The following is a 27,467-nucleotide window of genomic DNA, read 5'->3' as shown; positions in this document are numbered from 1 at the left end:
GACTTGGGAGTTAGGTAACTTCCTTTGCAACTGAATTTTTTCTTTTATTCAGTTCAGAATAAGCATTCTAGCAGTCGGTTTTTTAACTGACGATCAAGCTTAGTTTCTGTGTGTGTGTGTGTGTGTGTGTGTGTGCGTGTATGACAATTTTGAGGCATACAGATTACAGTAAATACACAAAAGCTAGACATTTCTCCTGTTACTCAATCCTATGCATAAACATCACCTTAGCAACAGTATTTGAAGTCATAAATAGAAGATTAATGAATAAGATAACAAATAAACCATAGGTTTAATGCAGAATTGACTAAAGATGAAGCAATATAGTAACATAGCAATTTAGCTGTATATAAACCAGAAAGAGGTTTCTTTTCTGTTAGAGAATGCATCTGCTTAATCTAAATCTGGTTATTTGTTAGATTTCACAAAGTTCCAGCATAAAATTAGAATAATCAACATTAAAGCTGCTCAAAGTCCATTTCGGAGTGAGCGGCATATAAATGCAATAAATAAATAAACAAACAAACAAACAACATATTTGTTTGGCTAAATGGAATGGAAAAGTATTGGAAATAGAATTGGCTGAAAAATTAACACACTGACAAAATGCCTTTCATGAAGTAGTGTTTTACTTAGGTTTGGTGTCCAGTCTTAGATATGTTAATAAAATAATTCCTATTGGAGTAAATGAAAATGATCATTTAGACACAAATATTAAAGATGAACACTTGAAATCTCACCTGTTTCCTTAAGTTTACAAATTAGTGTCTATATGCTCACAAATTGTATTTACTCTTGTATAATTTTGAGGTTTTGCTCTTCTATTTTGCTCTTCTTCTTTATTAGTCTTTAATTTTTTTTTAGCATTCTATTGAAGCACAGTTGGTTTAAGTAATTATTTTAATAATTCAGGTAAATGCAGAGAAAGACCATAATTGAAGCCCTAACTGGTTTACCTTAAGCAGGACTAAGATAGATAGATGGACCCATGTTCTGCCTTGGAGATAAAACATGGGAAGACAGAATAGCTGCAGAAAAAACAAATAGGTGAAATCAATCGCTTAGAGTCCCATTGGACTCAATTATATGTCCTAGTTAATATCACCTGACCAGCCTTTCTTTCTGAAATATATCCCTTATAAATAATTGTCATTTCCCTCTTGTCTTTCAGAGATGGTTTAAAATGTTATTCAGATAAATTGGAATAATCATTCCCCAAGGATTAGCTTCCCTGTTAGAATCCTTGGTAGTTAGACCTTTGTAAGATCAATTGGAAGCATTCTAAACTCTCTTGCTTATGTTCTCCAGGTGAATTGTGTGGAACTATAAATCTAGTCATCCTAAGATGTATTGATAAGTTCATTTGAGATCACTAGCAATAAAAGGGGTTTCGCTGTTGCTGATTTTTGTTTTTAGACCTGATGAGGATTAAAGTAGGGTTGCACTGCCATTTCAAAGTGGGCCCATTAGAATATATCTTGAATTGTTGATAATATCCTTTAGGATAATATTTTTTTAGTACCCAAAGCATGGCATTTATCCAGTGAATAAATTTGGAGTAAGTTTCCGGCTGGAGGAAAACACCCAACAAGATGTAGTTCAGTGATGAGAAAAGTAAGGACTTACAACGTGGGAAAATATTATTTTACTGAAAGAGTGATAGATGCTTGGAACAAACTTCCAGCAGACATGGTTGGTAAATCCACAGTAATTGAATTTAAACATGCCTGGGATAAACATATATCCATCCTAAGATAAAATACAGAAAATAGTATAAGGGCAGACTAGATGGACCGTGAGGTCTTTTTCTGCCATCAATCTTCTATGTTTCTACATTGATGGAAGGAAAAATCAGATGTAGAGGTACAGGATAAGCAATACCCTAGCTCAAAGTTGTGAGATGGATCAAGGAATTATGATGGATATTGCTTAAGTATGAGTCAGCAATGTGCTGCACCTGCCAAAAAAGCCAACATAGTCCTAGGATGCATCAACAGAGGGATAACATCAGGATCATGGAAAGTGATAGCACTGTTCTATACTGTACTGGTGAAGCTACATTTGGAATATTACATCCAGTTCTGGTCACCACAATACAACAAGACCCCCAACGTTCCTGCCAGCTGTATGATTCTATGATACCTCCCATGGCAGGTGAAGAAGATTTCCCCATAAAATATTGCTTTTAATAGTAGTCCTCTGAATGGGAAGGTGAACTTTCTAATCTTGAAATATTAAAGCAATCCTTCCCAATCTGTTCGGCACAAATGTGTATATTCATTTATTCAATGGTATCGCCAGTGGCTATGTTGCAACACTGGTGACTAATACAGCAACGTATAACCAACAAAAATTAAAACATAGGCCTGGGACAGCACATATATTTAGGCTTGACCTATCTCATTGGCTCATACTCAGGAGGAAAACCAAGTCTTCCTTCTCTTATGAAACACTAGCAGGGTTTTTCCTCATCTAGACGTATGCTCTTCTACAGGACCAGGGTAGTTTTTTTCATTCTCCAGACTTGCTAGGTGAAGGTGACAAGAATTGTCATCGAAACATACAGAAATAGTAGCTTGAAAACAACATTTGAAGCAGCTTTTGCCCATGTATTGTTTTCTGATGGCTTGTGGTAATTCCAGTCTGCTTGCACAAAACAAAATGGTAGAGAAATTTGATCTGGAACAATCATTTATTTGTTCTGCTGTTTCTGATCTATAACACTTCTTTTTCTTAGACAGGTTTGAATTATCTTTATATTAAAGAAAGGGTCCATATAGAATGTTAATAATAGAAATGGAGCTTTAGTCCCAGTTTCCAAAATCTGTTGCTCAAGCAGAAAATCTCTTTGGGAGGAAAATATTTTATCAAATTGCCCCAACTCTCCTGTCAATTTAGCATGTGTTTTTAACATATTCTAAGCCACCCTACTTTTTTCACCTTAGTCCATATTTCTATGGATAGAAGCATATTTTACCTGATCTACTGTATATCAAGGTTGACTCAGCCTTCCATCCTTCCGAGGTGGGTAAAATGAGGACCTGGATTGTGGGGGCAATATGCTGGCTCTGTTAAAAAGTGCTATTGCTAACATGTTGTAAATTGCCCTGAGTCTAAGGAGAAGGGCAGCATAAAAAATAAAACAAACAAACAAACAAATAAATAAAATCATAATAAATAATCTGCATAATTCCATCTAGTTCTTAATGCAGTTTGTCATGAGTTGCTATAGTTGGGCCAGCTGAATTTGAAGATAAGTTTATATCTTCATTTACAAGCTCCTTTTTATGTCCTGTTTTTTAATTAAAATGCTTCTTAGGGTTGTGCTGAGATCATAATTTCAAGAACATGATGAGATTTGGAGCATGTCTCGGTGTACATATAGTGCCTGTTGGTAACACCTTAAAACTGTGGTGACTAACCTTTTTCTCATCACGTGCTGAAAGCGCATGTGTGCTGGCACCCATAATGCAATGTGCACGTGACCCGCCCATGCCCCCATGTCTCCCACGTATGCATGTATAACCCACATGCCCAGTAATGAGCAGCCAAAATTTTAATTGCCATACTGTGAGTGTGGCTTATTTTGTGAGTGTGGCTTGATGGTCATGTGACTGGGTAGGAGTGGCTTGCCAGCCATGTGACCAGGTGGGAGTGGCTTGAATGATCATCATCGTTCAAATGAACTGTTAAGTCCTTGACTTACAACGTCACCAGTGTCAGTCGCTCGGGTGACAATTTGCTTTGTGTTTCCCGCGCTCTCTTTCCTGGGTCGCCCCCCTGCCTCAGACTGTGAAGCCAGGCAAATGGGTGCCGATCAGCTCTTGAGAAAAGAGGGGGGAGGAAAAGGGCCCCCTGCAACTCCTGCCAGTGCTGGTCTCCCTGCCGCTTTCCGAGGAGGAGGAGGATGCGAGGGGGAGGGATTTAAAAATATCAGAAAGTCGAGGAGAGTTACAAGGTTATTATTGTTGCACAATGCCTTTTCATCTCAGCTTCAGGCAGAGTGAGAGCTTTGCGAGGGGAAAAAGAGCACAGCCCAGACTGCTTTGACGCGGCTCGGCTCTCTTTTTTCTTCCTGCTGCTGCGCGCTCCTTGCTTTTTTCTTCTTTCCTCCTTCCTGGCCTCAGGAGGTGGCTGCGTGAGGCTGGAGGGGAGCCGGGCAGGAGAGAAGGAAGCTCATCCAAGGCCAGGAAGGAGGAAAGAGGAAAAAAGCAAGGAGCACAGATGCAGCAGCAGGGAAAAAAAGGAGAGTTGAGCTGAGACCAATAATCCCAGAAGTGACTGCCGCCGCTCACCAGTCAGCTGGGTTCCACCCCATCCTACCTGCTGCCCACCCCTGCACACGCCCCTTTTTGGGCTAGCAGGCCTCCCTGCAGTCTCCTGGGACCAAAAATGGGCTGTGTGGGGGGTACTGCACACCTACCATGCTCCCCCCACCCCATGCATGCACACATGACCCCTAACCTGCCCGCATATGTACACGTGTCTCCCAAATGCATCCCATCCTCTGTGCATGTGTAGTAATACCAAATATCATCCGGCTGGTGGGATGGACATGCGCATGTGTGTTGGAGCTGAGCCGGGTAGTGGCTCATGTGCCCACAGAGAGGGCTCTATGTACCACCTGTGGCACAAATGCCATAAGTTCACTATCACAGCCTTAAGAGAAATGCAAAATTTTTGTGGGATTGTCTACCATTTGCAAAACCCTAGATGAGGACAGACTTGCTTTAGCCTCTTTCCAACAGCACACGAAGGGCCAATGTTCACTTCAAATCTCTTTTTGCTTTTTGAATCTAAATCGCTGCCCAGTGATAGTCTTCTGGGTGTTAAAAATAACCAAGTACAATTCTGTGTCTACTCAAAATTAAGTCTTAATGAGTTCATTAATTAGATATACTAAGCTATGAGGAAGTTCCATTGAACACAGTGGAACTTTCTCATAAATAAGATTGCATGAAAAACTATTCTGATTTATTTAAACATCCTTACCTTCAGGCATAAAATAATAGATTGCCATTTTTTTGCATCTTCTATTAAATGATACAACAATTATTGGTCATGGACTGATTTCTTATTCTAAGGTTCCCTTTTACCTTCACCTCTTCTTCTAATTAGGCATGCATGCAGTCACAGCAGAGTTTAATACATGTTGTATTCTGATATTATTTCTGTAATAGAAGTAATTTGTTGATTTTATATTGCATGGGAATTAAACATCTATTGTTAAATATTTCATTGGGCATTTTTCTTTTGTGCTTCTTCTCTATATAATTCAAAGAGGACCCATTTCTTCCTAAGCGGTAATGTAATAGTTGTGAGCACAGCTAGTAGTCACTTTTGCAAGATTTTTACTTGAAAAGAAAAACCTGCTTTCCCTCTTTTTCAACAGTGACCAATATATTTGAGCATTTTGTACTGTCACTGATATTTGGTTAAATCCAGGGCATATGGCAGTACTTTTCAACCTTTTTCCTTGGTTACCTCAAACCATTTTTGGAGTTCAGCAAATAGTCACATTTTGTTACGAAGGCAAGAGTGAAAAATCCTACTTCACACACTGTGCAGGAATTTTGAAATAGCAATAATTGCATCATGGCCACCCAGCTACTACAGAACATTAACAGTAAAGACGTCAAATCTTCTTTTCTTCAAATAACATTCTGTAGGAATCATAGGCATGGAGACATGGTTTTCTGAGCAAAGATGTTCACAGCTAGGAAAATCTCCCTCTGGGTCTGAAGCCTCTTGTGTTTAGAGACTTCTTCTCTCTGGATATGATGTTCAGAGATCTCTCTTTTGCTCTTTTGCATTTATTTTTTATAGCAAATTTCTTGTGCACACAAGAACTAAAGTTTAACTTTACTAATTTAGCTATAATGGATAAATGGTTAATATATAACATGTAGTATACAAACAGATCATATCAAGGTGTGATTGCTAACTAAACAGAACAGCATTTAATTAACTTTTACATTAGATAATCAGAGAGCTGAGTAAATGATCTTTACCTTAAACAGGACAGAGAGCCGAGTAAATACTCTTTACCTTAAGCAGGATGTTCAATCAATATTTACCAAGATAGGTATTCCACATTGTTTGTCAATGATTGATAACAACCTACCACATTCTGCACTGACTGTGTGACCTAAGCTCAGTCATTTGCTCTGCAAAACCATTAATGGGTTCATGTCTTGTTACTCAAAGGAAAACCACTTTTATCCATTTTGGGTAATTTAGCCAAGTGGGAAGTGCTGGCACACAGCAAATTCCATAATGCCTCCTTCTGAAATGTCACATCCTGACCCATTTTATTGCTTGCCTGCATGATAATATGAAATAATTGTGAGTTGAGTGTGCTAAGAGATGAAATATTAGATTCACCGTTAAGATATCAGAGCTCTTATTGATTGGAATAGTAGAGACTACATTTCTTCATTATTGAATGGCACATTGCCCTATATGCTTGATTGCAACTAAGATAGTATCTTCAGCCCAATTATTCACAATACACATTAAAGATATCACGTTTTAATTTTCTGGATCTCTTTTAAAAGATTGGTATCTCATTGATTATGAAGGCATATGCGAATTGTTATTAAATTTCTTAATTTTCCATCAATACTTCTTTATTTAATTTATATGTCATACATGAATGTAATCATCGGGCATATATAAATATTTTTATTATTGGACTCATAACTATTAGTGATGCAGTCCAGGACAAAAATTCTTTTTGGTGTCTCATTGTTTCATTGCAAATTTAATACAATTTAGTGCTCCTACATTAATGTCCTCTTTTTCTGGAAAAAAATCTTCTATTTTCCGAAGGACATCTTCATTTTTGGATTCTGCTTGTCAATCTCTGGATGGCCTCTTGGACTCGTGATACTTTTTCTGAGCTATGGTATAACATTGAAAAATCAGTCATAAAACTTAGGCTGGTGAAATGGCATCCTCGCCTTTGTTATTGTGTCATCATCCTTCCACCTCTGTGCTTCCCAGAACATTAGAGAGGAGAACTGTAGACTTCTGGACAAAATGGTTAAATATTTATAAGGTACAAGAAAATAGCAGACTACATATAAGGAAAAGAGATATTGGGTTATTTCTGCTTTCTAGAGAGCTTCCCCTTATCGCTAGCCACTTCTTTCTGCTTTGATTTTATCTTGGAGAATAAAATACATGTTAAAAAGAGGGTTCGGATTAAGTGTCTTCTTCTTCTCCCAAAAGTTGACAATCATGCGCCCCCGCTGTGACCAATTTTTCCATTCTTGCACTTTCTCTTCTTTCTGTTGGTTTGATTTGTAGTTGATTGTGGGATACAAAGATGTGGTGAAGCTTTAACTACTTCCACAACTTTTGCTGTTGATCAAATCAATCATTAAAGGTGTTCGCTCACCTCCCGAGCAAGAGAGCATCCTAGAACACAAGTCTTAAAGTTGCCAAGGTTAGAGACCACTGTTCTAGAATATCTGCACAAGTTGCCACTGAGTAAATTTCCTTTTTTTTTGGCTTCTTCCACCAAGATGTCCATTGATCTTCACAGAGATCTGGTAGCAACCACAATAGCAGAATCCTTATGAAAAATCCCAGGAAACACAATGTGGGTGTGGACTTGATTTTCTTGTCATTAAAAGATGACCAAGAGTTTTTAAAAAGCAAAGGAAAAGAACTCTATACTGTCCACAAGCTTATTATTGCTTGGGTATCCAATCTAATAAATAATAGTAATAACAACAACAACAACAAAAAAAATTAGCTGCAATGACTCTGGCATAAGCCAGTGAAAGTGGTCCCAGTGGTACTTGGCACGCTGGGCACAGTGCCAAAGGATCTCAGCGGACATTTGAAAACCATCGGAATTGACAAAATCTCCATCTGTCAATTGCAAAAGGCCGCTTTACTGGGATCGGCAAACATAATTCGCCGCTACATCACGCAGTCCTAGGTGCTTGTGAAGTGCCCGACTGGTGATGAAATACGAAATCCAGCATAGTGATCTTGTTTGCTGTGTTGTATTGACATTGTATTGGCACTTTCAGATCACAGAGAAGGAGAGAAGAAGGTAGTGCTTTTTACTTTTTGCATTTTGCTTTTTGCATTTTTTGAATTCAAGGAGAAGGGGCAGATATAACTGACTGTAACAGACAATTTTTTTGGCAGTTTGTTTTCAAACACAGACCAATCAGATTAGGCTGGGGCAGGATTAGACTGGGAAGTATAAAAGGCAGGAAAAAGCCATTTTAATTTGCACTTTCAGATCACAGAGAAGGAGAGAAGAAGGTAGTGGCCCGCGTGCCTAACGGCACGCGAATCATATAACTATAAACCAAAATCAGCAAAGTTTGGTAACAATAGGGGTTATTGATTTTCTTGCTAAGTACTTGTATTTCAATACATTGTTAAGATGACTGGCTTGGTGCAGTGTAACAGTTGTTTGGCTGTTGTCTTCCGCAGTACCTTGTGGAACTTGGGGTACTGCCCTCTTTGCATAAGGACATCTAGGTTAGATGGCGAGATCTCTAGATTGCAGTCCTTAGTTTGTAGCTTGCAGTCGGAAGTGGAAAGATTGTCCCAGCCACGTGCTGTAATGCAGCCATGTGTCCAGCCTCCACTTCCACAGCGCCCCCCGAGGAGGAGGGCTGTGTGGACAACTGTTGGTTCAGGAAGATTGTGTGCAGTTGAGCAAAAACATAGCAATTTTGGTCTCTCTGTATCGAATTCCTATAATGTTCTTGCCGATTTAAATAGTAAGGATGTTGGAGATATTAGCAAGATCCCTCAGGCAGAGAATGAGGGGATGTTCAAAGGGGAAGTTGTCATAAATGTCACCAAACCATCAAGTGCAGTTAGAAATAAAAAGAGGACACATTTTCTTGTGGGTGATTCGACTGTAAGAGGTGTTGATTTGGGACAGAGCAAGGATGTGGTGAAGGTGCTGAGGTGTCTCCCAGGGGCCACTGCCAGCAGGGACAGGAGGCGGATTACAAACATTGTTGAGGCTGTGAGTAAAGGTAATAACGTTGATGTGGTGGTGCATCTTGGCACAAATGATTTGTCCCAGAGAAATGTTAATGTAGTAAAAAGAGATTTTCAATGTCTAAGTGTGGAGCTGGGTAAAATAACTGATTCAGTGACTTTCTCAGAGGTGTTACCGGTTTGTGGCCAAGAGGATAAAACAATGTGTATCAGAGAGTTTAATGTGTGGTTAAGGCAGTGGTGTAATGCTGAAGGTTTTGGCTATGTAAGTCATGATGTCAGTAGGTGGTCTAATAGGGAGTTGTTTAAGAGGGATGGTTTGCATCCATCATACAGAGGTACCCAGGTGCTCGGTGAGGAATTCAGAACTTTTTTGGACAGGCATTTAAACTAGGTAAAGGGGACAGAGATGTAACTGATGTGGGTGATTTCTGTCCCCGACAGATGAGGATAAAGCAGTTTTTGGAAGCTTATGAAAAGGGAGCTGCAAATGAAATAGATGTAGTTGTTGATGATAAGGGGCAAACTAATAATGAAAATAATGTTCTTCGGGTAATGTGCACGAATGCTCGAAGCTTGAGCAACAAGCTCTGTGAATTAATGGCCATAATATATAGAGATAATTTGGACCTGGTTGCCATAACTGAGACATGGTTTAAGGATTCTAATGAATGGGAAATATCCACACCAGGATATACACTGTATAGGAAGGATAGAATAGAGAGAAGGGGAGGTGGAGTAGCCATTTATATTAAAGAAAGTCTAAAAACAACACTAATTCACAATACATGTCAAGATCTAGAGACTCTCTGAATTTGCATGCAAAATAATGAAGGTTCTGTCATTAGAATTGGAGTGATCTATAGGCCTCCAGGGCAATCCGAGGAATATGACAACAAGATAGTGGATGAAATTACCCAAATGGCAGTAAAGGGAGATATTGTGGTTATGGGTGATTTCAACATGCCTGATGTTGACTGGAATATCCCCAGTGCCCTTACATGCAAAAGTAAGAATATAGTAGAGGCCTTTACAGGAGCAGCTCTGGCACAGCTGGTTAAGACACCAACTAGAGAATATTCTAGATTTAGTTTTTACGAATGGGAATTGGGTTTCAGATGTCAAGGTGGGAGAAAATTTAGGATGCAGTGACCATCTATGTTTGTGGTTTGATGTAAAAACTAATTGTGAGCAATCCTATAATGCAACCAAAGTATTGGATTTCAGAAAAACAAATTTTAATGCAATGGGGGAATATTTAGAAAATGAATTAAAGGGGAGGGATAAAATGGCAGGAGCGAGCACCCAGTGGACTGTATTAAAAAAGGCCATCTTAAAAGCCACTGGACTGTATGTAAGACAAATAACTAAAGGTAAAAGGAAGAAGAAACCGCTATGGTTTAGCAATGATGTAAGGGCTATAGTCAATGAAAAAAAGGCTGCCTATAGGAGGTATAAAGAGTCTGGAAGTATAGCTGATAAGGAGGTGTATAAAATGAGACAGAAGGAGGCGAAACAGATAATATATGCTGCTAAAGCCTCAAAAGAGGAAGAAATTGCCAAATCTGTAAAGAAGGGGGATAAAACCTTCTTCAGATATATTAGTGATAAGAAGAAGAAAAACTGCGGCATCACGAAACTTAGTACCGGGAATAATACATGCATTAATGGGAATAAGGAGATCGCTGACCATTTCAATAGCTACTTCTGTTCAGTTTTCTCAAAAGACACTGTACAAAATAATACTATAGAGGGATATAGCATTGCTTCCAGCTGTACGGATTCAGCTCCAGTGATCTTAGAAGCCGATGTCTTAGAAGAACTTGAACGATTAAAGATAAATAAGGCAATGGGTCCAGATGGCATCCACCCCAGAGTTCTTAAAGAACTCAGATCTGTCATTACTACCCCCCTGACTGATTTGTTTAACCAATCCTTGTTAACAGGAGAAGTTCCTGAGGATTGGAGAATGGCCAGTGTTGTGCCTATTCACAAGAAGGGCAGTAGAGAAGAAGCTGGTAACTACAGGCCAGTTAGCTTGACATCAGTTGTAGTTAAAATGATGGAGACCATACTCAAAAAGAGGATAAATCAGCACCTAAAAAACAATAACTTATTGGACCCAAATCAGCATGGCTTTACTGAAGGCAAATCATGTCAGACTAATCTCATTGATTTCTTTGACTATGTCACAAAGGTGTTGGATGAAGGTGGTGCCGTGGATATTGCCTACCTGGACTTCAGCAAAGCCTTTGATATGGTTCCACATAAAGAGCTGATAGATAAATTAGTGAAGATTGGACTTAATCCCTGGATAGTTCAATGGATTTGCAGCTGGCTGAAGTATAGACATCAGAGAGTTATTGTTAATGGCGAGTATTCTGAGCAGAGTCAGGTTACAAGCGGTGTGCCACAAGGGTCTGTTCTGGGTCCTATTCTTTTTAATATGTTTGTGAGTGACATAGAGGAAGGTTTGGTAGGGAAAGTTTGCCTATTTGCCGATGACTCTAAAGTGTGCAATAGGGTTGATATTCCTTGAGGGGTCTGTAATATGGTAAATGATTTAGCTTTACTAGATAAATGGTCAAAGCAATGGAAACTGCAGTTTAATGTTTCCAAATGTAAAATAATGCACTTGGGGAAAAGGAATCCTCAATCTGAGTATTGTATTGACAGTTCTGTGTTAGCAAATACTTCAAAAGAAAAGGATTTAGGGGTAATGATTTCTGACAGTCTCAAAATGGGTGAACAGTGCAGTCAGGCGGTAGGGAAAGCAAGTAGGATGCTTGGCTGCATAGCTAGAGGTATAACAAGCAGGAAGAGGGAGATTATGATCCCGCTATATAGAATGCTGGTGAGACCACATTTGGAATACTGTGTTCAGTTCTGGAGACCTCACCTACAAAAAGATATTGACAAAATTGAACGGGTCCAAAGACGGGCTACAAGAATGGTGGAAGGTCTTAAGCATAAAACGTATCAGGAAAGACTTAATGAACTCAATCTGTATAGTCTGGAGGACAGAAGGAAAAGGGGGGACATGATCGAAACATTTAAATATATTAAAGGGTTAAATAAGGTTCAGGAGGGAAGTGTTTTTAATAGGAAAGTGAACACAAGAACAAGGGGACACAATCTGAAGTTAGTTGGGGGAAAGATCAAAAGCAACATGAGAAAATATTATTTTACTGAAAGAGTAGTAGATCCTTGGAACAAACTTCCAGCAGACGTGGTAGATAAATCCACAGTAACTGAATTTAAACATGCCTGGGATAAACATATATCCATCCTAAGATAAAATACAGAAAATAGTATAAGGGCAGACTAGATGGACCATGAGGTCTTTTTCTGCCGTCAGACTTCTATGTTTCTATGTTTCTATAACAACAACAACAACAACAACAGCAAAATATTTACAACTGGGTTGTCCAATCAGAGCAATCAAATCCTTTCAGGTATCATATACAGTAATAGAATATGTTGGCAGAGCACATTTATTTCAGGAATAAGGCAGGTGACCACATTTTATTTTGAAGAGCCTGCTATATATCTGTGTATTTGGTTTTGGGATTAATTCTATAGGCTGCTTTTCTTACCTTTTACTATTGTGTACTGTTCTTGCCTTTGCAGTCTGGTTGAGAAGAGTTGTGTTCATCATGGCCCAGGGATCCAGTGACATGGATACTGCGGAGCAAGAGGATTCTCCAAATATGATTGTTTACCGAAAGGTAAGAAATTCAAGCACCATTTCTAACTTCTGTGCTAGATTCTGAACTAAACGATTAAGGAACCATTAACTCTTTAAAAACCTGCACTTTAATACATGCAGCCCTCAAATTATGACAACAGTTGGGTCTGAGATTGCTGTTCTAAAGTGTTGCAGTCGTAAAGTTCGATGCAAGGGCAGTCAAGATAGTCCCAGTTGTTGTTGTAACCCCAAGACACATGTGTCATTAAGCAGAAAGTAGAGGGTGTTCCATATATAGAGCATGGGGTAGATTGGTGGGGAAAGTACAGGCTGAGGTGAGGCCTAGTACAGGATGTGCATGAGTTGGGGGGGGGTGTGCTACAGTGAGGCACATGCGCAAAGAGGCTGGGAAAGGAGGGTCCTGGGGTGCTTGTGTGTGTGTAAGTGTGTGTGACAGTGAGTGTGAGTGCAGGAAGGCCCAGGGAAGGATGGTGCTGGTAGGTTCCTGTTAGTATGTTAGCCCAGGGACACTGAGGAAAGAAGACACTGGTCGGTCAATGCATGTGAATAATAATAATAATAATAATAATAATAATAATAATAATAATAATAATAATATAATATTAGATTTGTATGCCACCCCTCTCCAAGGACTCAGGGTGGCTCACAACAACATAAACAGTGTACAAATCCAATTTTTAAAAATACAATTTAAAACCCTTATATGTAATAAAATAATCACACAATCCAATCAAACCATACACCAACCTTGACAATTGGGTGTGTGTTAATTTCCCCATGCCGGGTGGCAAAGATGAGTTTTTAATAACTTATGAAAGGCGAGGAGGTTGGGGGCAGTTCTAATCTCTGGGGGGAGTTGGCTCCAGAGGGCCGGGGCCGCCACAAAGAAGGCGCTTCCCCAGGTCCCGCCAGATGACATTGTTTAGTCGACGGGACTCGGAGAAGGCCAACTCTGTGGGACCTAATCGAAAGAAAGACTTACTCAAGCATCTACTGCAGAGATGGTGAACCTATAGCACGGGTGCCACAGGTGGTACGCAGAGCCATATCTGCTGGCAAGCAAGCTGTTACCCTAGCTCAGCTCCAATGTACATGTGCATGCCAGCCAGCTGATTTTCAGCTCGCTTGGAGGCTCTGGGAGGGCATTTTCGGCTTCCAGAGAATCTCTGGGGGGATGAGAGAGGGCATTTCTGTCCCTGGAGCCTGGGCAGGGCGAAAAATAGGCCTACTGGGCCCACTAGAGTTTGGGGAATGGGCTGTTTCAGGCCTCCAGAAGGCCTCTGGGGGGCAGGGGAGGCCATTTTCACCGTCCCCAAGCATTTAATTATGGATGTGGGCACTCACACATGTGCAATAGTACACGCACCCACACTTTTGGCACCCAAGGAAAGAAAAGGTTTGCCATCACTGATCTACTGACTTACTGTATAAGTGTCCCCATTAACTCTACTTGTGGGAAGCTGATGGAGAAGGTCAGCAATCACATGACCCAGGGGTTGCTGCATTGACCAAAATTTAAGGGCTGGTTATAAGTCCTTTTGTTGGGCACCATGATAATTTTAGGCAGTCGCTGAATGAATGGCTGGAGTACATCTGTACTTTGCTTTGCCTTATTGACTAATCTTTATTTAGTCAGCTAAATAATTTGTTGGAAAGTTAAAGTAAACTACCAACATTTCATCCATTAAGAAAATACTCTAGCAAAAAGAGTCCCTTGCTTTGTTTTCAAGTGGATAGTGAGTAAGAGTCTTCGGAGAGGGGCGGCATACAAATCTAATGAATGAATGAATGAATGAATGAAGGAAGGAAGGAAGGAAGGAAAGAAGGAAGTATGCAAACTTTGTCTCCATAAAAGCTCCATACTGCAGCTTCAGCCAAGATGACTTTTCCCAGATTCCAAGCAATCTAAAACCAAATAGAGACCACTGTCTTACAGTCTTTTCAGGGTATGGAGCACTTGAGGGCAGGCCTGGTCCTCTTCTGGAGAGGAATTTCAAAGCAACAATCCATTCACCAGCTCCCTCATTCTACTAAGGTTGTCTCCAGTCCATCATTGGTTCCCTGGAAGCTGATCTATTCAAGAATGTTGTACAGCTATGAAAAATGTGGGCATGGACATGCAGGATGCCCTGCATTTTCTTTCAACATCTTTCAGTGCAATTGGGTGCTAGTTCTAGTCCTGTTTTAGGCATAAAATCCAGATGTGTGATTTTAGGTCAGCCAACTCTTTCTTAGCTCAACCCACTTACAGGGTTGTAGTCGTGTAGAAAATAAGATGAGGAAGGAGTATTATATTTGTTTGATGCTTTGAATTGCTTATAAAGTAATAAAAATGGAATTAAAAATATAATAAATAAACAAACAAACAAACAAACAAGCAAGCAAGCCAATATAACAAATTATGCTTCTTCAGTGCATGCTGATCCAAATGAAAATGCAAATGGAAATTGTACTTGAATCCAATCAGTATTCAGTCCTATTTACATTTGGGAAGCAGTGCTGACTGTCGCTAGTCTTCGGTTATTATATTCAAATGGTATTTACTTAAAATTGATTCAAATGGTATTTACTTAAAATACAGCATGATTCCATATTTAAATAATTAGTTCCACCTTACCTTGAAAAATGAATTAATCATAACCTCCATAGATTATTGTAACAAACCTTGTTTTGTTAAGAAAAAGTATCAAGAACAGTTTTGGAATGTCTTTATTTCCAAATATACATTTGCCCTTCCTGTACAGAGGAATGTCTTGGTCAACTCTTCAAGGCCCACATGTATGTTAAACTTTGCATTCCCAAAGTGACTGCTAGAGAGCGTGTTTAGTATTTGTTAGGTCCTCTGCCCTACACATGAATATCTGTGCCTCATAGTTGTTCTTAGAAAATAAAAAACAAGAGATTAATGGTTGATAGCACAGGCTCTGTTTATATGGTTACCTACTTAAGAAAAGTTGTAGATAAACTGGGGAGGGTGAATATTACCTAAGGCTGTCATAGTTGCTAGGCACACAACATACTATATGTTTACTTTCTGTCTATACACCCATAGTAATCATTTTGGGAACAGTAAGTAAACATTTCAGACTTGCTGGCCATCTATGAAAGACAAATCTCTTATATATTCCAGCAACCAAGAAATGCCATACTGGATTTCATCAATGATTTGAACTGAAATCTAGTACATCTCGAAGGGAACAGGTAGAATATAATATAATATAATATAGTATAGTATAGTATGGTATGGTATGGTATGTTATGGTATAATATAATATAATATAATATAATATAATATAATATAATATAATATAATATAATATAATATAATATAATATAATATAATATAATATAATATAATATAATATAATATAATATAATTCTTTATTGGCAAAGTGTGATTGGACACACAAGGAATTTGTCTTGGTGCATATGCTCTCAGTGTACATAAATATCTCTGGGACCACCTTCTGCCGCACGAATCCCAGCGACCGATTAGGTCCCACAGAGTTGGCCTTCTCCGGGTCCCGTCGACTAAACAATGTCATCTAGCGGGTCCCAGGAGAAGAGCCTTCTCTGTGGTGGCCCCGACTCTCTGGAACCAGCTCCCCCCGGAGATTAGAACTGCCCCCACCCTCCTTGCCTTCCGTAAACTCCTTAAAACACACCTCTGCCGTCAGGCATGGGGGAATTGAGGCATTCCCCCCTCCCCCGGGCCTATACAATTTATGTATGGTATGTCTCTGTGTATGTCTGGTTTAATAATGGGGTTTTTTAATGTCTTTTAAATTTATTAGATTTGTTGTGAATTGTTCTATTGTATGTTGTGAGCTGCCCCGAGTCTACTGAGAGGGGCGGCATACAAATCTAATGAATGAATGAATGAATGAATGAATGAATGAATGAATGAATGAATGAATGAATGAATAAATAAATAAATAAAAAAGATACATTTGTCAAGAATCATGTGATACAACACTTAATGATTATCATAGGGTCAAATAAGCAATGAAGAAACGATCAATATTAATAAAAATCTTAGGATACAAGGATGATCCAGTAAGTCAAGACATTTCACTGGCAGGATACAAGCAGTGAAGGGTTACCAAATTTTTTACTACCACACTGTGGGCGTGGCTTATGCAGGACGTCCGGCATTTTCTTTCAACATCTTTCAGTGCAAGTTGGGTGCTCAAGGGTGGAGCTCCATTTTCGTTACCCTACTGTGTTCGCGCCCCCCCCCGGGCAGTATCCCACCCCTGGATACAAGATAAACAGTGGTTTGTTGTACATACAGTATAAGTAATTAATATCAGGCAACCTCAAAAGCTGAACATTTGGTTACATTCATATATTTAACTTTGGGTTTATCTCTAAAATTATGATTCCATTCAAGTTGTTGAATTGTTGTCAGACAATATATTAGTAAACTTTCAGGATAATAAATTATGCATTGTGCTTGGCTATTTATTCTGCTCTAGTTGTGTGCTTCTCTCTCTTTCAAGACATATGCTGTTTTGGAACAAAATTTAACTTGTCCTTAGCAGAGGGAGGATGATTGGAGTATGTTGTTTTGAAGGCAAGAATATGTAATTGCTTTGCTTTATTTTCTTATTTGCTACTTTTTAAAAGACCCTTTAAAGCTGAATCCTGTAAAGTAAGATAATGTACATAAAGATCACTAGCCTCAATATTATTAAAATATTACTTTCTAATAGAAGTGAAAACTGCAGCAAAGAGCTTACTACAGCACTACAAACACTATCATATCACATTTGATTATGATCTTAACTCCACTAGATAGATTAGACTAGGGGTGGGTTCTGGTTTCTCCCACTGCCGATTTGCTCAAGTACTTAAAAAAAGCTTTTGCACATGCACAAAAGCAAAAATCAAGATGGCACCGCCTATGGTGCCACCAAGAGAACTGTCTCAGGTTGTGACAGGCTTAAATTGGCAGCATCCCAGGCCTCCAAGTTACTACAGGTTCTTTAGAACCGGTCCGAACCAGGAGGAACCCACTTCTGGACTAGACTAGAAAATCAATTCCGTAAAAAGGCTAAAACTATTTTTTATTGAGACTGGCTACAATAACAGAAGTTTGTTGTATGTTTGGTTAAACTATACCTCCCCCTAAGCTGAATGGAATAAAAACATCCTCAACATTCAATTATGTCTATCAATGGAAATACCTTCCTGTTCAAGGAATTATAAAGGTGTATGCCACAATTGCAAGGAATTATAAAGGTGTGTGCCACAATTGAAAGGACCTACATCACCTTCATACGTCTTATTGACTAGTCTATGAGCACCACACTGGGGGGAAAAGGTTGATCTAGGTAAAGTAGATTGCCAAAAATGAAACTAGAAAATATTGGTACAATGAGATCTTAGAAATTACAGGTTAAGGAATCGGTCAGTTATGCAGCCGGGAGCAATGACTCAGCCTTAGCACAGTCAAAATTCTAGCAAGAAATTAATCCTAGGTATCAGCTGGGTCAGAATTTGTCCTTTTAATGTGTCAGAATATGGTCTTAGATCCAGGGACACTTGAGTTGCCTTGGGTGGGTATTGCTGTTCCTTTTCTGGGAGTTCTAAAAACAGACATGCCGAGTAAAAACCACTGACCTGTAAAATAAGCTTAAATTGAGATGCATTTGGTTGATGAGTGTCCCCAAGGGATTTCAAACAGGAGTGTTTTCTGAGTGGAAAATGAAGGAAGTACAGAGTATGTTTCCCCCATTACTCATTCCATTTTAAATCCTTCCCCCTGCTCCACAACATTCACTGAATACTTTACAAGGCAAGCAAGCAATACTGCTTTAAGTATCTCCGGATTTGTCGATATGATTTGAAATGAGCACCAACAAGGAACAATAATTTACTTTTATTTTATTTATTTGTTTGTTTTGGCAAGTACGTATTGGTGGTATATAAAGATATAATAATATTTATATACATGATACTAGTAAGAAGGAAACATTAGGACAGGGGATGGAAGGCACGCTGGTGCACTTATGCACACCCCTTGCTGACCTCTTAGGAATCGGAAGAGGTCAATAGTGGATAGTCTAAGGGTAAAGTTTGGGGGTTAGGTGATGATACTACAGAGTCTGGTGGTGAATTCCATGCATCAATTGCTCAGATACTAAAGTCGTATTTCCTCCAGTCGAGTTTAGAATGATTTACTTTAAGTTTGTATCTGTTGTGTGCTTGTGTGTTGTTATGGTTGAAGCTGAAGTAGTCATTGGCAGGAAGGACATTGTAGCAGATTATTTTATTGGCTAGGCCTAGGTCATGTTTAAGATGAAGTAGTTCTAAGCTTTCTAAATTTAGGATTGTAAGTCTAGTTGTGTAGGGTATTCTGTTGCGAGTGGAAGAGTGGAGGGCTCTTTTAGTAAAGTATCTCTTTACTAGAGATTTTCTAGAGTATGTCCAAAATGCAGTGTGGGTTCCAGACAGATGAGCTGTATTCAAGGATTGGTCTGGTGAAAGTTTTGTATGCTTTGGTTAGTAGTGTGAGATTACCGGAACAGAAACTACCTAGGATTAGGTTAACAACTCTTGAAGACTTTTTGGTAATGTTGCAGTGGGCTTTGGCATTTAGGTCATTTGATATGAGTATTTCAAGGTCTTTTATGGAGTGAGGGTTGTCTGTAAGGTCTTGTTTATTCAGCTTGTATTTGATATTGTATTGTACTGTATTTGGTATTGGTATTGTTCACCACCACCAACAATAATGGAAATGACATTATTATAAAGGCTGTACATAGAGATACTGGTATAAGTAGATTTTGCACTTGACTTCTTGCCTGAAATATTGGAAGAGAACAGGATATCACTATGGATCCACTCTGACGGTCCACCTATAAATAGATCTCACTGGATTCAACGGAAAAGAGGTAATCACTGTTTAGGAGGCATAGGAAACCAAATAGCACAGCATATCTTGCTTAAAATTCACGAGATACGTACTACAATTACATCTTTGGGCTCCTCCTGAAATTTTCCCCAAGTTTTCCCTGGATAAACTGGATGAATAATTCTGTTTCATTTCTGTTCTCTTCATCTTTCCCCCCATGTTTTAAACAAATGTAATTTCTATTTTTTTAAGTTTAATTTTGTTCTTCTAACTACTTTTATTGTAATCACATCCCTGTGCAACTGAGTATGAACCATAGGATTGTATTAATGAAATGTTTATTTACAACTATGTATGTACATTTTGGCTTGTGCTACCCAACAATTATTGTTGGAAATAGGCAGTTGAAGGGGAATTAGAGTAAGTGCTCAGGGAGCGGCAATGAAAAAAAAAATTCTTGACTTTTCCCTCTGAAGCCATTTTAGATTAAAAAAAAATAGGAAAAGGAAAAATAGGGAAAGAGGATGAAAACTTCAATTAATTATTTTCTTTTAGAATAATGAACGACACAAAGTGTTCATATATTTCAATATATTTTCTTTACAATGACTTCAATACTTAGGACTATCAACTATAAAAATAGAAAAGCTCATCTTAATTTGAGCAAAAAAAAATTCATAATCCAAAGCCAATCAATGAATTGAACTTGAAGCTTCAGCTCAGAAAGACAGAATTTGTTGATGGAGGAATTAATTTTCTTTTTTAAAAAAAACCTTAAAAGAGTTTGTAATTGAAGGCAAACCATGCTGTACCTGTAATAAATATTATCCTTGCTCTTGTTTTCTTAGTTATTATTTTTTTAAAAAATATCCCGGAAGACCAGTATACATAACTCTGTATTTATGGAAAAAATCAGAAGTTCTGTTACCATCTGTGGGAAACAATATATTAAAATATATTAGAAATTGGTTCATTTAGTAAAGAAAATCATAACCTATTAGTAAATCAAGAATACACATTGGAATTTGTGTTCTTGAAGTAGCGAAGTCAACTTAGATCAAGGAGAATGCAAAATAAATGTTATACTATTTTAGTTTCCCTCAATTTGTTTAGATAAAAAAAAAGATCTGGCCTTAAGTTTTCTAGAATTTTTTCAACTTTAGGGGTAAGGAGCTGCAAATTATAACAGATTTTTGCAACTGTTGAACTCCAGCTGAACTGAAAAAGATGCCTAGGATTTGGAATTTACACTTGGAAATTAAGGGAGAAAAATTCTGAGAATAAGACAATAGCAAAGTATTTGTGTATTGCTAAGAAGTTAAATGTGTTTGGAGAGTCACTTTTCTTTGTGTGTGCGTGCGTGTGTTTAAAAAAAAATCAGAACTTTGGAAGCTCTGTCAATCTCCCCACAAGGAGCTTTGTAATAAAAAGAAACTTTATCTCTTCATTTATAATCCTTCTAATAGATAATATAATAAAAAGGAATTTGAGTTAAATGAAAATTGGATGATATTGCTTAAAGCAATCTAGCCTTCAGGATTTCCAGCCAGCATGATTGGAAATTATCCGAGTTGTTGATTAAAGATATCTGAAAAACAGGAGTTAAAAGAGAGAGACGATTCAGACTGTTAGAAACTATGGAATAAAATGTACAGTTGGCTCAAAAATAGAAATGTGAAATGTTTAAATTAGTATTGAAAAAACTTAAACTGGAGTAATTGAATAGTCAGTTGAGAAGGGCGGTATAGGAATCTAATTAAATAAATAAATTACGGTAAACCTAGAGATGTAAGTATAAATGTATATAAATTGTAGACATGAACAACTAGTACCATTGTAATTGTTAAAATATATGTTGTTATAACATTACTATACTACTATTGAGAAATAAACGGACAGGAAGGTAATATAGAATAAAGAATTACAAAAGCAAATTACGTATGTTGATATAGAAAGCTCTAAAATAATCATAAATGTTATGTATTGTTTTGTTACCTTTTTCTATATCTGTCCTGTTTTTTGTTTTTAAAGACAAAATTATGTAAAATATATATGTATGTATGTATGTATGTATGTATGTATGTATGTATGTATGTAGATTGTTCTGAGTTCGGGTTTTTATTATATAATTGAAGAACACCAAGGAGAAAGTTAAAGTCAGCAGTACATTAAATGCATTGTTTTTATGCTTCCACTAAACTTTCAGTATGACATTGTTTTCAATTCTATCCTGGCCCATTTTTACTTCCAAATATTTTTAGTCTGCTGATTAATGGAGCTATAAGAGCGGGACACAACAAGAATAAAACTTCAGTTGGAATTATAGAAAAAACAGTACAACATAAAAAATTTAGCATGCTGCAGCAAAATAAATCATATCATCATACAGGCAATTCAGCTATTCCATAATAAACAGCACGAGTGAATGATCATATCTTCAGCTGTTAGAAGAATGAAATCAAAGTTGACAGTCTTCTCTGGGCAGGATAGGAAAAATGTCATGATGGAAGAAGACATCTGCCTGGTCATTTCCACAAAGTCTTCAAAAACACTTTGGGTATATCAAGATGGAATATAAGACAGGAAAATGGCACTGGAATGAGGCATAACTATGAAAATATGTGGAAAATCATTACTCATTAGGAAATTGTATGATCATGTTCATAAATAGCCTCATCTGTAAATTGTGTTCTGCACTTTATGTTAATTTATACTAAAGAGCAAATAAATCAAAAGCCCTTTGAAAATCAAATGATTTCAGATTGAACTAATCTTTTAGCCAGAAGGAAAAATATCAGAAATATATAATTAGGATGCAAGGAACACAACGTCTTTTCATATTGATGTGGTCTCATTTGGAAATTGATCATGCTGAGATGGATAGGTTTACACTGCACTGCAGACATTGAGCATGAATTAGATCTTTCAACTTGCATAATAGTAGCAATCCTTTCAGAGAAAGTTATCTTGTGTTCAAAACACTGCTGATATTTTTGAAAGAGTTGAAGACAGAAGTTTTCAAACTTGGAAACTCTAAAACTTGTGGGATTGAAGTTTCCAAATCTTCAGTTTGCCAAGTTTGGGGACCTTTGGTTTAAGTTTTCCTGGACGCAAGTTTTATGACTTTGGACTAATAATTCCTAAATAGCTGTGGGGAGAGGAGATTAAGCAGGGATCTTTGCTGTGGAAGCCAATGATGAATGACTAAGGCCATTTGATCAACCTATGGTTTGGAACATCATTTTCTTAGGAATAGCTCTTTTCTCTGTCATTACATATTCTAATTAATCCTGGGATGCAGTCCAAAGTAATGTCTTTAGTTTAGCTCAGCATAAATCTCAAATTACTGCTGACAAAACTGATGTTAAATAAAAACCAATGCGAGTTTTCTGCTTGTATTTTTCAAGATGAACTCTTTAAAAGGAAACTAAGGGCTCAAATTAATGCTTTGACTAATGATTTAACCCTGCTGCTCAGTTCAAAAAAACTCCCTAATCTTATGTTCCCGGGTCTATTTGACCCGGACTGCAAATTGATCATTTCAGGTACTTATATTTGGTCTTTTTGAAAGCTTTTTTCACCTGGAAACAAGTTTGAATATTTCTGCACACAATGGAATGAAAATTGAACTGAAAAAATTAATCCTTATTGGTTTATTTTGCACATAAATGTGCCTCTCCCCCCGTGTTTGTGGATTTGTTTTAGGTTTATAAGGCCGGGGGGGGGGGATGGCCCTTTTGTGGCAAAAATAAACCAATAAGAATAATTTTTTCAGTTCATTTCTATTTTTCTTATGTTTAGTATATCAAAACTTTTGGGGGAATATTCCTTAGAGATTTGTAGCCTAAAAAAGGTATAAATTGAAACTAAATTCAGAAAACATGGGGGGAGGGGCTTTTTGATAAAAATAAAAATATAAGCCTCAATTTTTTCAGTTCAATTTTCATATCATTATGTTCATAAATGTTCAAACTAGTTTTCCAGTTGAAAAGATTTTCAAAAAGATCAAATTCAAGTACCTAAAAAAATTATTTTTGGTCCGATCATATACGACCAGAAACAGACTCGAACTGATGATTTTTTTTTGCCCAGAAAAGAATTAGCCACCACCCCAAATATTTTTTTTTGATGATCAGCAATGTTAAATTGAGTAAATGAATGCATAAGATATTAAAAATATTTCCGATTTGAAGCTTGCGTAAATATAAAGTGAAAATGTTTGCCAGCAGCCAAGGGGGGGGAGGGCTTATTTATGATTGTAAACAACCAATAAGAAACATTTCTTTCAGTTCATTTATATTTTTCTTATATTCAGAAATGTTCAAGCTACCAATCCCACACCAACTTTAGTAAAATTGAACACATTTTGCAAGCAAAACTATCCATAAATTGAAAAATATTTCACAAAAACGGGGGGGGGGCACACATTCTATCAGCAAAATAAACCAATAAGAATTACTTTTTTCATATCAATTTTCATATCATTGTATGCAGAAATGTTCGGACTACTTTCCAAGTGAAAAAAGTATTCAAATTGACCAAACATAAGCTCTTCAAATGAAGAGTTTTCGGGACCCGGGAACACAAGAAGTGTGACTTTTTGTTTTTCAGCAAGAAAGAAACCCCCCACCCCCCCAAAAAAAATTCTCATAGAGAGAACCCCTGAAATGATGAAAAGTCATGAAATTTCAAGTTTCAGATATGCAAGGAAAATTTTTTACAGGGACTCAAACTTGGCTTCGGGTCATATACGACCCGAATGAGTAAATTGCCCCCAAAGGCACCATGGGAGGAAGGCATTTATTGATATTTCCCTCCTTTTCACATCCTTCTCAAAACCTCACCTCTATTGAAAAATCCAGATTTTAACTCAAAACAATTTATTCTGTACCTACCTTCACAGAAAGAAAGAATCTCTTCCCACTCACTGCCTTTAACTAGCATGAGATCAATGGCTTTAAAGTAGTGGTTCTCAACCTTTGCAATGCCCCGACCCCTTAATACAGTTCCTCAGTTGTGGTGACCCCCAACCATAAGTCTATGCCAATTCTCCCAGCAAGCTTTACGATGATTGGCAGGAAGGTCAGAGGTACACCCCCATTATAAACACCTGATTGGTCAGATTGTAAAAATATGTTCCAAGGTGCCAGAATAGAAGCTTTACTTCCTAACACCATGGGAAATTTGTTTTTTCCCATGGTCTTAGGTGTCCCCTGTGAAAAGGTCGAGAGACTCCAAATAAAATGGCTTCCATCTGACAATTTATATGATATTAGATTCAGCTTATAGGTAATTTTCTGAGTTGTTGACACATCAGCAGTAGAGTATTTTGCTTGATTAGAAAAGCAGATGTCAATCTTCCCAAAGTTGCTAGCTTTCAGTCATAGAACTAAGGATGCCACTTAACAAGAAAGGAAGGAGAATTAAAAAATTGTTTACAGTCGACCTCTTCTTGTTTCTTAGAGGTCTGTAAGGGGTGTGCATAAGGACACCATTGTACCTACCACCCCTGTCCTATTGTCCTCTTTTATCATTACTTTTTACTTATGTTATGTTTATATAAACTACTACTTTCCTGTAAATGTTTGACAAATAAAATAAATAAATAAAATAAATAAGTAAAAGGAAGCAGCAGCAGCAATGAGAACCTGGCTAACAGCAACCCAGTGGTAGGTCCACATTATCTCGTTCCATTGTGTGCAAAAAAAAATCACGAGCTGTTCAAGTAAGTAATATGTGATTAAATTAGCTAGACTGACTGACTAATTTTATTTGAAAAGGTCCTTTCTTTTATTTTCTTGAATTTCCCTGCTTCCCTCCAATTTTTTATCTTTCCCTGAGATTGGACTTTAAAAAGGGATTTTTTTCATTAAAGTCTTCCCTGCAGGCAAGACCTCACAATTACATAGTACTCATTTTGGTCCTGGATTTCTGCTTCGGAATACAGTTTGTTAAGTTGTGGATTTTAGGCAGGGAGATGAAAAAAAAAGGGGGGGTATTTGCAGGGGTGGACTGCTGCCTGGACGGGGTGGAACGCAGTGGGGTAGCAAAAATGGAGCTCCACCCCAGACCACCCAATTTGCCCTGAAAGATGAAAGAAAATGCATCCTGCATAAGCCACGCCCACAGTGTGGTAGTAAAAATTTTGGTAGCCCTTCACTGGTTATTTCATAGAACTGGAGTGAAGGGGAAACTTTAATAGAAAATCTAAAAGCGTCAGCTATACAGATGCATCAGGAGCAGTGTTGGGTTTCAAAAACAATTTACTACCTGTTTTGGGTCATGGCTTGGTGTGGAATGGCTTGGTGGGCATGGCAGGGAAGGATACTGTAAAATCTCCATTCCCTCCCCATTCCAGGGAAAGGTTACAGCATAATCTCCATTCCCTCGCAATCAGCTGGGACTTGGGAGGCAGAGAATAGATGGGGATGGGGCCAGTCAGAGGTGGTATTTACTGTTTCTCAAAACTACAGTGGTACCTCTATAAGAATGCCTCTACTTACGAACTTTTCTAGATAAGAACCGGGTGTTCAAGATTTTTTTGCCTCTTCTCAAGAACCATTTTCCACTTATAAATCTGAGCCTCTGAAACTGTAACTGGAAAAGGCAGGAAGAAGCCTCTGTGGGGACTCTCTAGGAATCTCCTGGGAGAAAACAGGGCCTCCACCCTCCCTGTGGTTTCCCCAATCGTATGCATTATTTGCTTTTACATTTGATTCCTATGGGAACAATTGCTTCTTCTTACAAACTTTTCTACTTAAGAACTTGGTCACGAATGAATTAAGTTCATAAGTAGAGATACCACTGTACTCAAAATTTCCTCTACCAGTTCTCCAGAACTGGTCAGAACCTGCTGAATCCTACCTCTGGTCATTAGGTTGAACCGAACTAGTCATCTATTATAAGATACCAACACACACACACACACACACACACACACACACACACACACACAAATAAGCCCTCCAAAAGAGTAATCGTGAGCTTTATTGAATTATAGAAAGGCCTTGGATTGTGTCAGTCACATCAAGACCTTGATCCCTGGAGATAACTACAATGCTGGGAATAGTAGAAGGAAAGAAAGAAGATGACCAACAGCAAATCCAAGCACCAATGAGCCCATCATTGTAAGACCAAGTTAGGAATGGCTCATCATGGAGAAACTTTATCTACATATTCACTAAGAGTCAACAGCAAAGTGATGGCATATAATAATTCAGTATTGACTCTTAGAGTGTGAAAATAGAATTCAATATCACATCTAATTACTATATTCCTTGGGCTGCTTTCTATGTGTAAAACAAAAAGTATTTGTTTTACTGTAATTTGTTCTGATTTTTTTGTCTAGAAGCAATGATTCAAAAGCAATGATTCAAAAGCTATTCAATATTTCAGATCATAAAGTAGGGAACATGTAGTACTTAAAACACAAACTTCATTGATCCTTTGGAGTTTTACTACTGAGTATTAAATATTTATCTTATTATTTTTTTAAAGCCTGTTGAGTATTATAACTGTTGGAAATGGCTTATTTTTTCTTGTTTGGTGAATTTCCAAATAATGAAAAGTATGAGGAAAAGATTTAGACAGAAAAGAGGAAGGCATTGTTTTGACCTCCTCCATTAATTGTAATTTTTATTTGCCCAACCTGTTGTGCTCACTGAGAATTATGGGAGTTGAAGTCCAGGAGATTTAGAAGAGTTAGGAATGAGTGAAATAAAGAACTCACACCTGATGAACTCATGGATTGTGCAGTCTAGGTACGGTGTCCATTTAACGCAAAGTCCAAAGAGTATAATCTTATTAAATGCCAACTGTACAGTATATATATAACGGTCTTGGTATACTGTATTCAGGTTTCTTCCCGTGTAGGATTTGGAAATTTCTGGCGACGTTTCGATGAGGTCCCACTCATCA

General features: G+C 37.8%; 1 protein-coding gene across 2 annotated transcripts in view; it reads left to right on the top strand.

The window, feature by feature from the left end:
* RGS6 (regulator of G protein signaling 6) overlaps positions 1-27,467 on the top strand; it is a 319,358-nt gene that overhangs the window by 11,153 nt on the left and 280,738 nt on the right. For both annotated transcript variants that reach the window (XM_070758388.1, XM_070758379.1), the window contains exon 2: positions 12,613-12,710. In XM_070758388.1, coding sequence (XP_070614489.1) covers positions 12,639-12,710 — 72 coding nt within the window. In that variant the 5' untranslated portion in view covers positions 12,613-12,638. The remainder of the gene's footprint in view (positions 1-12,612; positions 12,711-27,467) is intronic.

Source organism: Erythrolamprus reginae, chromosome 1 (assembly GCF_031021105.1).
Source record: "Erythrolamprus reginae isolate rEryReg1 chromosome 1, rEryReg1.hap1, whole genome shotgun sequence".
In the NCBI taxonomy this organism is placed as follows: Eukaryota; Metazoa; Chordata; class Lepidosauria; order Squamata; family Dipsadidae; genus Erythrolamprus; species Erythrolamprus reginae.
This window is presented reverse-complemented; position numbering and strand designations above follow the sequence as displayed.